We start from the raw sequence: 13,306 nt of genomic DNA, 5'->3' as shown, positions 1-13,306 counted from the left end.
ATTTTTCTTTAACAAAAAATATTGAAAATGAACCATTTTTTAATATTTTGCTAAAAGGTTAAGAATAAGAGTAATAAATAATATTTAGTATTTACATATTTACACCTAATAAAAAGTTCACTCTGCGTATGAGTAATAAAAGTTTGAACATTTGGCATTAAATCACTTATTTATCTTTAAGTCATAAATTAAAAAAATGAAATATATTTAATTTACTCTTACTTTACAAGAATATAAATTTTATAAAAAAAATAGTATCAAGAAAAACGGAATTTCCTTCTAATAATCCAAATTATTAATGGCAACAGTGCGTATGAATGATATTATTTGAGCCTAATCCCATGAATTCCTAAATTTTTGGAATTTGTTATTCTCAAATATAAGTTCTTGTCTTTTTCAAAGTAAAATTCTTACAGGAATTGAAAGATATTATGCCGAAGACAACACTGCGTATGAGTAATATTTTAAAGAAAAAATTCCTAGCTTATTATTTTGAACCTAAATAGAGGAACAGCAATTTTTATAAATAAATATTTATCTAAAATTATGAATATTTATCTAAAATATATCATATTTATCTTATAAACAATTTATATTCATCTAAAATAAATGTAAACAAGTTTTTTTACAGTGGCAACTGCTGTTAAGCCAAAAAGGACTATGGAAGAGTGAATGAGAACGCGAAAAAGCAGCAGGAACCCTTTTTTTTTTGTTACGTGAGTGTAGAGAGCGAGAGGGTAGCCAACGTAATTTAATTTTTTTGTTATGAACATATTTTGCCTTGCTTTTCCGCTCCCCCCAACATTTTTAAAAGTAGCCCCGATTCTGGGAAAGTTTATTAAGAAAAATTGCATTAGGCAAGTGAAAAGTTATTATTTTGGTGACACTTTGTGTACTTCATTGATGATGCAATTCGAGTTCAAGGAATTATGAAACCAAGAATAATCGTTCTCAAAGGATATAGAGATCGAACCCTTCTGTCTTGTCCATTAAGTGATTTTAATAGGGCTTGATTGGCCGCTCAAGGGGTAAATTCCCCTAATAGGAGATTTATAATGATTTTAATGAAAGAAAATTGCACTGGAGATATTGAGGATATCAAGGATAATTTGTTAATATTATTGATATGACAATGGGGAAACGGTAGCTGACAGGGGATGCAGTATAGATAAGTTTGGTAAGACTAAAAAGAGTTTTAAGTGGAGTAAAAAATCAAATATTACAATTGAAATTAAAACAACGTCTTGTATAATAACCATAAAAACTACAATTCTCTAAAAATTCCGTTAAAAACATTTTTATTGAGGCCAAAGAAATCCAAAGCCACCACATGCTTCATTTATAAACAAATAAAAGAGTTCTTACTCGAAACCTAAGTAAATATGTGATTGTTCCTACGAAATACTCGAGTTTTTGTAATTAGATCAAACTATTTCTCTGGAATATATGCTTTCCCCGCATGGGTCAATGACACGGACTGGGAACTGAAACCCGACAATCCATGTTGTTTATAAGAAATAACCAATCAAACTTTTGCCTGACACACTAACCCATATATATAGCTAGTGAAAGGCAAAAGAAAACTATTTTGCACTTGAATATTTATGAGGCGGCAACAGTGGTGGGGGGATAGAAATGTCAAGTGCTTTGGCCCTGACCTGACCTCCGCCGATACAACGTCGGGTGCCCACGCTATAACCCCTCTATGGCCCAGCCCCTCCTAACTGGCAGACCCGGCAAAAGCAACAATGTACAGAATGCCATCAAAAATGCTCGGCCAACGGGGCGGAGTGGTGTTATTTTTTTCCACAGGAAAACCCCCATATTTGTGCACTCTCTCTCTCTCTCTCTTTTACTCTCGGAAGTGTGTAAGAAAATTTCATTGCCATCGCATTCACGTTCAATGTCAGGTTCATGCGCATCGCCTCCAAATGCAAGGCAAAGGTTATGCAGCAGCAGCAGCAGCAGTTGCAGGGGGAGGGAATTTGATGGGGCTAAAATTTTTGGGATGGTGATGGCCAATTGGGTGGTGCCATTCGGCGGTTGTAAGGTCACTGTCAAGTGGCAATGGCATGTCCAAGGATAAGCGGGCGTCGTTGGTTGCAAGCTATTTAAAGTGGCAACGTGTGCATTTTTGGCATTTATTTTGGGTTAATAAGGTCCTCGCTGGAAGGATATACTAGCTTTTGAGGGGAAAGTCAATCAATGTGGTCTATTGAGGGGGGTTTTAATGATTAATTGGATAAATTTATATAACTTTATACTATATTTCTATATAAATCGTTCTTATTTAACTTTTAAATGTCTTACTGTTTTATTTAATATTAACAAGGATTGTTAAAAAAGGCTAAAGGATTGTCTATTATTAATATAATTTATTTTAAGGAACTAAAAAAGAAGGAGATTTAAAATAATATTTTCATAAATTCCCAGAAATTTGTTACATATGTTTCAAAGAGGAATTTAGTTCTACACCAAATTGTCCTATGATCCTGCACTATAATTACCCCTTATTATCCTCCTCCTTCAAATAACATTTTTACCAAATTATAATCTTAAAGAAAATCCTTTAAAACGCTCTCCTGATCCACATTATCCCAACGAAACCCTGCATTATTACCCAGCCAGAAGATCGTGCATGTTATTGACCTCAGTCAAGGGCACTGCACTTGGGCTATATATCCCCCTATCCCTAGTGTGAGAGAGCAACATATAGACGGGAATGCAGATTGCAGATCGGAGTACAGCCGCGATTCGAATCGCAGCGAGTTGGAGTGGAGGAGTTTTGAGGGGGCCAGAGAGGAGTCTGCAGAATCCGTGAACGTTTTTAGGCGCGCAAATAAACAAAAAGGTGGATCACAAAGGCGGTTCAGAGGGAGGGAGGAAGAAAAGGTATAAATAGCGCCCCCAAGCTTCCCAAGCGTGACGCTCTATGGCCTTCTCTCTCCTTCGCCTTCCTTAGGGCCTATATATCCCTCTCTCTTTTTTTGATATTGTATTTTTAAATTCTCTGTTGATGTTCGTGGAGTTGCTTGTTGCTTTTGTTTTTTGTTCGGGTGAAGTCATGTCGTTGACAATATCAAGGCCAAGCCCACCTACCTATCAACCCTAGAAGATACACTACACTTGAAATAATTAGGTGGGTGTTTAGGATTGTTTAAATTAAAGATTTTATTTGTAATATAAATTTTTAAAAGTTCAATTATGTAGTATTGAAAACAAAATTTAATGAAATCCTTGTTAAATGTTAATAAAATTTATTTTAAATATTTTTATATTTTTTTATATTTATATGCATATTTGTTTATAAATTGTATATATTTTTTTTTTATTCTGAAGCTCAAAAATGTGGACAATAAAATAAAATTTATTATTGATTCTTAATTTTGAGCTCTTTGACCTTTATATTTCGTTTTTAAAAATTATAAATATATAAAAATATTACATACTATCTAGCTCAGAACAGGACCAAGAAGAATCAGGATCAATCCAAGAACATAATTTCCTTCTAATATTCCCCGAGTTAGTTCTTAATATAGTATTTCTCTGTCGATTTCCTCTCCCTTCCCAGTCTCACGTGCTGTCTGTCTCTCTCTCTCTCTCTCTCTCTCTTATTCTTTCACTCCCTCCCTCTCTTTTCCTCTCTCTGTTTCTGTCTCTCCTTGCGTTCTTCGCGATCCACAAGAAGCCAACGACTTTTGCTTGTAGGTCAATGGCACTTGCCGAAGCCTGAGCAGAGGCAAAAGGCGCAAAGGGGCTCTTTTCGCGCGCTCCCTTTTTGCCAACCAGTTTTGTATTTTTTGCCCCGATCCTGCTAATAACCAGACGTATATATGTATATAAATATATATACTCCCTCTGGATGGTGCCGCTCTCTTCTGTCTGCCCTACATTGGACTTGGACCCATAGTCTGCTTGATTTAATGGTGCTGCTTCTGCTTCTGCTCCTTCGCCAGCTTGGTTCTGATTTTTTCCAGGCTCATTTCTTCGTCGTTTTGAACTGTTCTGCATTCTGTTGTTGTTACCAAAAGTTCAAGGTCTTCGATTTATCGTTTCAGCCTGGGTTTATGAGGGTACAGTGGGAATTCGTAAGGCAGCAAAGGAATTTTGTACATTTTAAGATTGGAAGATGCCATTTTAATCAAAGAATATATCCTTCATACTTAATGAATGTTTAAATATTTTATTAAAAATATAAATAAAAAAAATAAATAAATATAAATCAGCTAAATATAATAAAGAATTTGATTTGACATTTCCTTAAATATTTTGTATATATTGTTTTTATATTTATATATTTTTAAACTTGAAATATTTAAATATTTTTAATCAGAGAATATATCAATGATAAGAAGGTATGTATAAATATTTAAAACTTTTTTTTATAACAAATATAAAATCAGTTAAATATAATAAACAGTATAAGATAATTTTCATAACTGATTTTCCACTTATATAATTTATATATTTTATTTTTATATTTATAAATTTTTGAAATATTTAAAATACTTTTATATTTTTAAGAAATTACTTTTCTTTATCTCCTACCCTTATTTTTTTTGGCTGGTGACCGCTGTCTGCACGGATTTCGTTCCAATTTGTTTTTTATTTATTTTTAAAGAGTCCAGCCGGGCCCTTTGTCCACCGATTCCCCTTCCCTTAGGTACCCCTCCTGTGTCCCCCTTCCTGTTGTTCTGCTCTGCTGGCCAGCTTAATTATTTAACTCTCGATTCGAGTTTTATATGTATGCAATTCTCTTCTGTCTGCGCCTGTTTTGCACTCCTTTTTTTTATTTTTGTACTTTTGATTTTCTTGTTCATTCTGCATTTTTTTCACTTTTGTGGTGCATTTAAATTGACTTTGAGCTTCACTTATTCCATGTAATTAAGACGTTTCCGGTTCATGACCTAAATGTGCAATTTAGGGCAACTCCAGGGTGGCATTGGGGGGCAGGGAACAAAGAGTGGATGGTGTTGATATTTGCATAAATACTACGGGACGACAGGCAAGTCATTGTGTCTCTTATGACTCAGGGGGAATTAAAAGTTCGCCAAACAATGGCACAAATTAATGAAATTTTGTTGGGGATGATCCTGAAGTACAGTAAAGTTTCAGATTATAATGGGTTAAAGGTTATATAGTATTAGCCACTTTGGACGGATTTCTAAAATATGATTCACTCTTTGAGTAGCATTTTCCGACCTTCACTTTAGTATAAAGCTGCCTTGAAAGAAGACTCGGATTTATATCTTAGTATTTGCGTGCCCATCGGTGCTTTCTATAACATCGTCATCTAATATCCAAACAAACATGATTCAGTTCGGTGCCAGCTATAAGAAATTTAAAGCTTTCCACCAACTGACTCAGACTTAGACCCGGGCAACCTTCGCAACAAAGCGGCACGTGTCAATGTAAAAAAATATCTGAATAGAAATAATGTCAGAGTCGGACTTCAAGAGCAGGGCCAAACACTACAAACAAATGCAGTAATTATTGAAATCTAGGGTGTATATATGTTATACAAATTAATATTTATATATAAAGAAAAGCATTTATGTAGAATATGCTAGAGATTCTATATGGATTATATACATTTTTTAATAATATAATACAAAAATATATTATATTAATAATATTAAAACTAAAAAAAATAATAATATTTATATTTCTTAATAAGAAGTATAAATAAAATAATAAATATATTGGTAGAAGTGCAAAAAAAAAAGTAATGAAAAAAGTGTTTATTCACCAAAATTCTCTATAATTCCCAAGTGGTTCTGTCCTATAATTGGATAAGGTTCTTATTATACTTTTTTTTAATTGTATGCCTTGTAGATTTTTTGACACCAAGGAAATAGCCTTTAAATTAGCTATGATTTCTTTGGCATTGCAGATTTAATCTTTCTTAAAAACAAACAAATCGTTAATCCCTTCAACTATTTTCTATTTACGGAATAAGGCTATAGCCATAAATACCGCTATTCAAATTTTTCTGTAAATCCATATCCATAAATGCAAAATCTTGGGTTTGGGATTACCAAAGGGACCTTGTGTGTGTGTTTGTGTGTGTTGGCCTAGTGGCATTACCGTTAGGCAGCCTCCGTCTCAATGCGATCGTAACGGTACTGCCAGCGAGGGCAGCAGATGCGATGAGCGCCCGGGAGTGAGCGAGATGGGCAATGCGATGCGATGCGACGCTCTCAAGTACGTCACCCATACGCCCCGTTGTAACTGTAATCAAATTCGCTTTTCGCTAATTGTTGGCACCGGTCTCGCTCGCTCATTGAGGAAGTGTTCTAGATTCACGTTACGCCTGCACTTGTCTGCCTCTCCCTCGCACATACCCGCCTCTCAGTCATCTGAGTGTGTGTGTGTGTTTGTAATTATTGTGTTCTCGCTTTCAGTGTGTCACATTTTTTGTGTTATTTTTTTCTCTGGTTTTTGTTTTTGTTTCTATTGCTATTTTGCTATTGCTTTTCGCCTTTTGCTATTTTTCTTCCGCTTCCAAGTGACCTTGTTGCTAGTTTTTTTTTCTCTCTCTTTTTTTCTAACATTTTTATTGCTCTCTCGCCCACTTGTAATTCGCATTTTTATACAATTGCACATTGTATAATATTATTTGTATTTTATTTGCATTTTATTTTGCTGTTTTTGTTTTGTTTTTGCTATTAGAACAGGTTTTGCACGGCTTTATGTGGCATTTTTTATCCGCTAGATACTTTTGTTAACTGTTTTTGTTTTTATTTAAGCCAGTTTATCGGCGTTCAGTTAAGTAACTGAAAAAATTAGTTATAACCAGACTGGACTTGGCGTGACTTTGTGTCAATGTTTTGTTGATTTAGAATCGGATTTAAATTTAATTTGTTGGGTGAGGGAGGGGTTTAGGAATTGAATTGAGCATAGTTCAGTTAGTACAACAGTTATAAATCAATCCAACTGTTGGGTAATTACGCGAAAATATATATAAAGAATGTCATTCAGGGCCAGCAAGTTGGCTTAAAGGAATTTCAACCGGAAGGGAAGGGCAATAAGAATGTACCTAGTACATGTTTAGTCAAAAGAATGTACTACTAATTGTAACAGTTTGCTTTGTAATTAACATTAAGACATTCTTTAATGCTGCAATTTAAGGGGAATTATTAATATAAATATAAATAATATGAGTTATTATATTTAATATTTTAAAACAGTAAAAGACTAGGCATGTTTTTAGAAATCATAAACTAGACAGGAAAGGTTTTCTTAATTTTAAATGCTTTCGGAGTATTTAAATTATCCTTAAACCTTTTTCATTTGTTTATATTCAAGGTTATTTTATTTTCTTAATATTTGTTCATCCAACTTTAATGAAAGTCACATAGTACCACATTTTGACGAGTCAATTTACATTGCTATTAATATGCATTAGACTTTTCTATCAATATTCAATTCGGTTATGAAACACACTCTGGGCCACTTGACTTTCCGATGGCGATTGATGGGAAATTAGCAGCAAATACATAGGTATATTTATTATTAGTTTTTGTATAACCCCAAGGTCGTAGAACCCCCAATGCACCACCCTGCCCTGGCTCTCTCTCACCTTTTCGATTGATTCTCTCTCCAACGATCGTTGGTTTTTATGGGCCATAATCAATTGATATTTTGCAATGGCAAATAGTTCAAACCAAACCTTAACAAATTACGCGTTTGATTTTTATTCTATTGAATAATAAGTACAAGTGGCAATTGCATTTAGTATCGCCCCCTTTATGGGTGTTATGTAAGCCCAGTGAGAGCGAGATTTCACTGGCAAGGTCGTATGGATGACCGGGACTGGGCCAGGCAATCCGGAAAAATAAGTCGAAAAAAAATAAACACCGCTGCTAATGAGTCAATTGAAAGTTGGCCAGAACGCAATAAGCCAAATGCATTTACCCTACATATACATACATATGTATGTATAGCCTGTCAATCAGTTGGCCTGCTAATCAAATTATGGCCACTAAATTATATTTAAAAGCAACTGAAAGAAATTCTTGGGAAAGGGATATATTATAGTTTGCAGTCAATTGATTTTTTAGATTAAATAGTTTATAAAAATCGTACACAATTAATGACAGTTGAGGTAATAACTTATCAGAAAAGTTTAGGTAACTCAATAGAAAACAAAAATATATAACAGGAAATAATTAAAAGGAATTAATATTTATGGAATGTATAATCACAGAATTAATAGTTTGACTTCTACATTTAAACTGCCACCATAAATAACAGTTTGCGTAACACTCTATATACTAGTTAGTAGAACGGTTTACACAACAGTTGGCTAACTCGAGCGTATGCAAATTATTTCCCACTAAGCGTAAGCTGCCCCCTTTCCTTACTTAACTTTTTTTTTTATTTTTACACAACCAAGAGTAGAGGGGCTTGAGGTAACAAAGTAAATAAATAAAAACCAAATAAACAATGTATTTTTTTGCCCTGAAATGCGAACGAAAGTCAAGTGTTTTGATCAGTAATTATTTAGGGATAATAAAGATATTAAAAATAAATAAAAATAAAATAAAAAATTATAAAAATTATAACCTATAATCACAGACATTCAAAAAAGTAGTTTATTATCTTTAGATAATTAATATATCACATATTAAAAATAAGAAATATTCTTTACTATAATTACTGATTTTCCCATTAAACTTTTTGTGTTAATTTCCTCACGTTTCCCCTGATTTTTCCCTCAAGTGTGTGCCTCTGTGTATTTCTATGTTTGTATTTATTTTTGTGCGACAATTGCTGCCTGTCACTTGCGCAAAATGATAACAATGGAATATAAATACATTTCATGGGGAATATAGACGTTTATGAGTGGTATACACACACACACACATACGAATTGTTGACCCATTGCTACTGATATGTTGTTATATGGTTCGGTTTGGCATTGACATTGAAAACTTCGAGGCTCTCACAATACACAAAAAAAAAAATGAAATAATACAACAAGAAAACAGGTAGCAAATTGGTAAGCTCTCTCCCTCTTCAAAATCACTTTCACACTCGCACAGATTTCTTCTCTTTTGGCTTGGAAAAATGCAAATAAATCTATCCACGCCGCCACTGGTTGGCCTTGACTTTTATTTCGCAGACTCGTTTATTTATTAGCCAGGCCAACAAAGGAGAACGGCAACAAGAACAACAACAGCCGACAAGTCCAAGAAATCAGTTCTACACACACGCTCGTCTATATGTTGTATAACGCTTAGAGAGTATCTTGAGAAATGTGCAAAAAAAAAAAAAAATAAATAAAAGAAATCAATGAAAAAAGTAAAATAAATAAAAAAAATAACACAGCTCAAGCTTATGAAATCATTAGAATACCAAGAGTTCTCAGACCCCAAAAAAAATCATTCTTAACTGTCACTTTCATTCTCGAGTCTCGGGGGGGATTCGTGGAACAGGTTCCCTCGCTTAGCTGGAAACCCAACATATGATTTAATCCATACTAAAAATAATTATAATACATAATCAACGCACTACGCGGAAAAATAAACAAAAGTTTGATTAATTACAGGCTTAAAGCAAAACAAAATTGAAAGTGTATAATTTATGGAAATACAAAACAATTTTTAAGAACTTTGAATTAATAAAAAATAAAATATTTTTTAATTAGGGGACAATCATAGAAATTAATTTCAAGTATTTGCATAAAAATGGCAAGAAAAAATCTATTAAAAAAGAGCATAAATTAAAAGTGGTTATAAAAACGCAATTGATTATATAACTCTTCAGGAACTTATACCAAAAATAAACTTAATATTAAGCTATTAAACAAGAATATTTTTAATAAAAATCCCAATTAATTCTATTTCATTTCAAGTTAAAATTTTCACAACGGAAGTAAGCCAAGTAAAATCACCAATGCAGATGCAACTAGCCAAAGTTATTCATAAATAAATTGAAAACAACACATAACAGATGTAGATTTTGAATATATATATAGAGTGTATTTCATTTATACGCATTTCACCCATATATGCAGATTTAATTCCAATTCGTATCCGAATCACCAACAAAAGTCAGACATCACGTCAGAGAAGAGCTGAGAAGCAGCAGACAGAGCGGCAAGTTTATTCCAGTTGAAGTTCAAGGTGAGAGAGCAGCCAAGCAATTGCTCAACACACACAAAAAATTAACACAAAAAAGGAAATACAAACATATAGAAGTATATATAACATATAACGCACAACCTTGGCATTGTGTGTATTGTTGACCAACCCCCGAAAACAATTTCAATTTAAATTGATAATTAAATTTAAATAAAAATTGTGCCTTTTGAGGTGCAGCATCTGATTGGGGGACTGGACATAAGTGGGTATATATCATTTCAATCTGAGAGTTATGAGGTAATCCCAACGGAACGCGGTTCTTAAATCAGACTTTTACCCATTGACCCAATCCCCACTTTCAAAACGTGCTGCATGTGTTTGTTCTTTATCTTTGTAGAAAGTTATATTACTCATATTTAGTTTGACCTTTTAGTTGGCTTGCAGCTTTACCGTTATTCTCTCACTTTTACTATAGTTTATATGCATTTATGTAGATACGTGTAACTGTACAAACAGCTCTATTAACTGCTGACTCACATGTGTCTGAATTTGTTTTGATTTCCTACATGCGCCAGGTTTTTGTCTGGGCCCAGTTATTACACTAAGCTACAGTTGAGAGGGTTTAAGATTTGTTAATTTATTAATTTTAATTAATTTTTGCGATTTATTTATCATTAATAAACGTTATAAGCAAGTAATAAGCTTGCTCTATCTTAATGAAGAAATATAATTCCTATAAATATATCATAGAATAATTTGGTTTTAAAAGTTTTTAAAAAGTATATAGTTCTTGAAAATCAGTAAAATACTTCTAAAGTCGGAACTCTCACATTTACCATCAAAAAGAAACCTTAACAAAGTCAAAAATCCCCACCAAAAACCCGTCCAAAATTATTTTCTATAAAATTACCTGAAATATATATTCCTTATATAAGTTTTAGTTTAAAATTCTGTTGTTCAGTGCCCCCCTATATCATATTATATTATACATTTATGTATGGCTATGGTAGGAACCTGTCAACCGACTTATCCATATATATACAACCATATAGCAATCGGCAAGTGCCGTCAGGGTCAACGGGTTGCTGGTTTAACAGTTCGAGTTGCTGGCAGAAAAAATAAACAGAGACTTACCTAGATCAGGAATCGAGCTGGAAGGCTCCTCGCCATTGCTGCTGCTGCTGCTGGAGTTGGAGCTGCTGCCATTGTTGCTGGAACTGGAGGCATGCTTGACCTTGGGCGGTGGCGGAGGCGGTGGTGGCCGCATCACCGAGCTGCCCAGATTCTGTGGCTGTTGCTGCTGCTGCTGCTGATGTTGCTGGTGGTGTTGCAGATTGCTGCTGGAACTCGAACTGGAGCTAGAGCTAGAGCTGGACACCACGGGCGTGCGAAAGATGTGGGCAGAAGAAGAGCTGGCGGAGCCACTGGGGGAACCACTACTAGAGCTAACACTGGCAATCACATGCTGCTGGTGATGTTGCTGCTGCTGTTGGTGTTGCTGCTGCTGTTGTTGCTGGAAGTGATTGGCGGCAATCACGTTTACATGTCGCGTGCTAGTGCTGACCACAAACTTGCGAGCCGCCGCCGTGGGTGGTGGCACTCCAGTGGAGATATATTGCTGTTGCTGCTGCTGCTGTTGTTGGGGTGGTGGTGGCGGCGGTGGTGGCGGAGGAGGAGGCGGCGGTGGCGCCAGCGGTGGCGTCTGCCTCTGCTGATACTGCTGCTCCATGTAGCTGCCGCCGCCTCGCCTGGCAATCACCGGGGAAACGGGCGCCGATCGGGAGTGGTGGTGCAATGGTGGTGGCGACACTGAATGTCTTCTGGTGGCCACCACCACAGTGGTCTCATCGTACAGGCGGCCATCGCGGATCACTCGGACATGTTGCTGCTGTTGCTGATGGTGCAACGGCGGCGGGGACACCTGTTGCCGCTGCTGTGGCTGTTGCTGCTGCTGTTGATAGTGATGCAGGGCCGAAGGACTCGCCGAATGGCGACGCGACAGGTGCTGACTGGAGGGCAGGGTGCGGGTGATGATGATCTGTGGGGTTCCAGCACTAGATCCAGAGGCGGTGGTCAGCAAAGCTGTTCCCTCGGGCGGCACAGAACGTGATTGCTGCTGCTGCTGTTGCTGTGTTGTGTAGATATGCTTTACTGCAGCAGCCGTGGAACTGGTGGCCCTTTGCTGCACATACTCCACGCGAGGCGTTAGAATGACCTTCTGAGTGCCACCGGGAGTGGTCAGACCCGTGGGCTGGCGTGGCGGCACAGTCTGCACCTGGACGTGGGTGTATCTCTGGGGGATTTGGGGGGCACTGCTGCTGGGCTCTCGCTCCCGCTCTAGATCCTGCTGCTGCTGCTGCCGCTCGCTCTCCTCGAGATGCAGCATCTCAAAGTCGATGGGCTCGGTTTTGATCAATTTGGAGCCGGAAACTGAGGATGATCCGGTTCCGGAGGAGGCGCCTGAGGCCGCGGCAGCTGCTGCCTGGACCGCTTCCATGCACTTGAGTTTCTTCAACATGATGTGTATCCAAAAAAAAAGCGTGAAAAGTCGCACAAAAATATCAATATTTAATATTCAGATATAATCTAAATATGTTTTTTTTCTTTGTATGGAAAGAGTTGTTGCTTGTTGCCTTGGTTTTCTTTTTTTGTTTTTGTGGATTTGATCCTGAATCACTTTTGCCTCACTGCTGCTGTCCTTGTTATCCTTTCCTTTGCTTGCTTTTATTTATTTTAAAATCAGTCTCTTCTTCTTAACGCTTTTGTTGTTGCTGTTGTTGTGGTAATTTGTAATTTGTTTTTGTTGCTTCTGGATTTTTGGATTATCAAAATATTTGTTTCGTCAGCCTTCAAAGTTGCAAGTTCCGTTTTGTATTTTGTATTCTGTATGCTATTGTATCCTAGAGAGTTTTTTTGTTGTCCTTAGTTGTAGCTTAGCGTTTGCCCGATTCTTACCATATATCCATATAAATATATAATATATATATATCTTTATCTGTTTCTGTTGTATTCTGGTTGAGGCTTCTTCCGTTGACAATGACAATGAGTTCGACTGAGTTGAGTTGAATGAATTATTGGAGTCTGAGTTTGCTTTAGTTGCTAATAATACTTGATGGTTTATTGTTTGCTGATTTTATGCTCCGTTCGATCCACACCACCAGCGGCTGAGTATGTTTGTAGGTATTTTCCTTGAAGTAGCTGGGGAATGGAAAAAAAAA

General features: G+C 36.1%; 1 protein-coding gene across 1 annotated transcript in view; it reads right to left on the bottom strand.

The window, feature by feature from the left end:
- Window positions 1-13,306, bottom strand: part of Eip75B (Ecdysone-induced protein 75B) — a 106,957-nt gene that overhangs the window by 92,201 nt on the left and 1,450 nt on the right. The window contains exon 2 of the mRNA XM_070285760.1: window positions 11,223-13,286. Within this exon, the coding sequence (XP_070141861.1) occupies window positions 11,223-12,606 (1,384 nt within the window). The 5' untranslated portion in view covers window positions 12,607-13,286. The remainder of the gene's footprint in view (window positions 1-11,222; window positions 13,287-13,306) is intronic.

Source organism: Drosophila kikkawai, chromosome 3L (assembly GCF_030179895.1).
Source record: "Drosophila kikkawai strain 14028-0561.14 chromosome 3L, DkikHiC1v2, whole genome shotgun sequence".
Classification (NCBI taxonomy): Eukaryota; Metazoa; Arthropoda; class Insecta; order Diptera; family Drosophilidae; genus Drosophila; species Drosophila kikkawai.
The sequence above is the reverse complement of the archived record's forward strand: the minus strand, read 5'-3'. Positions and strand labels throughout refer to the sequence as shown.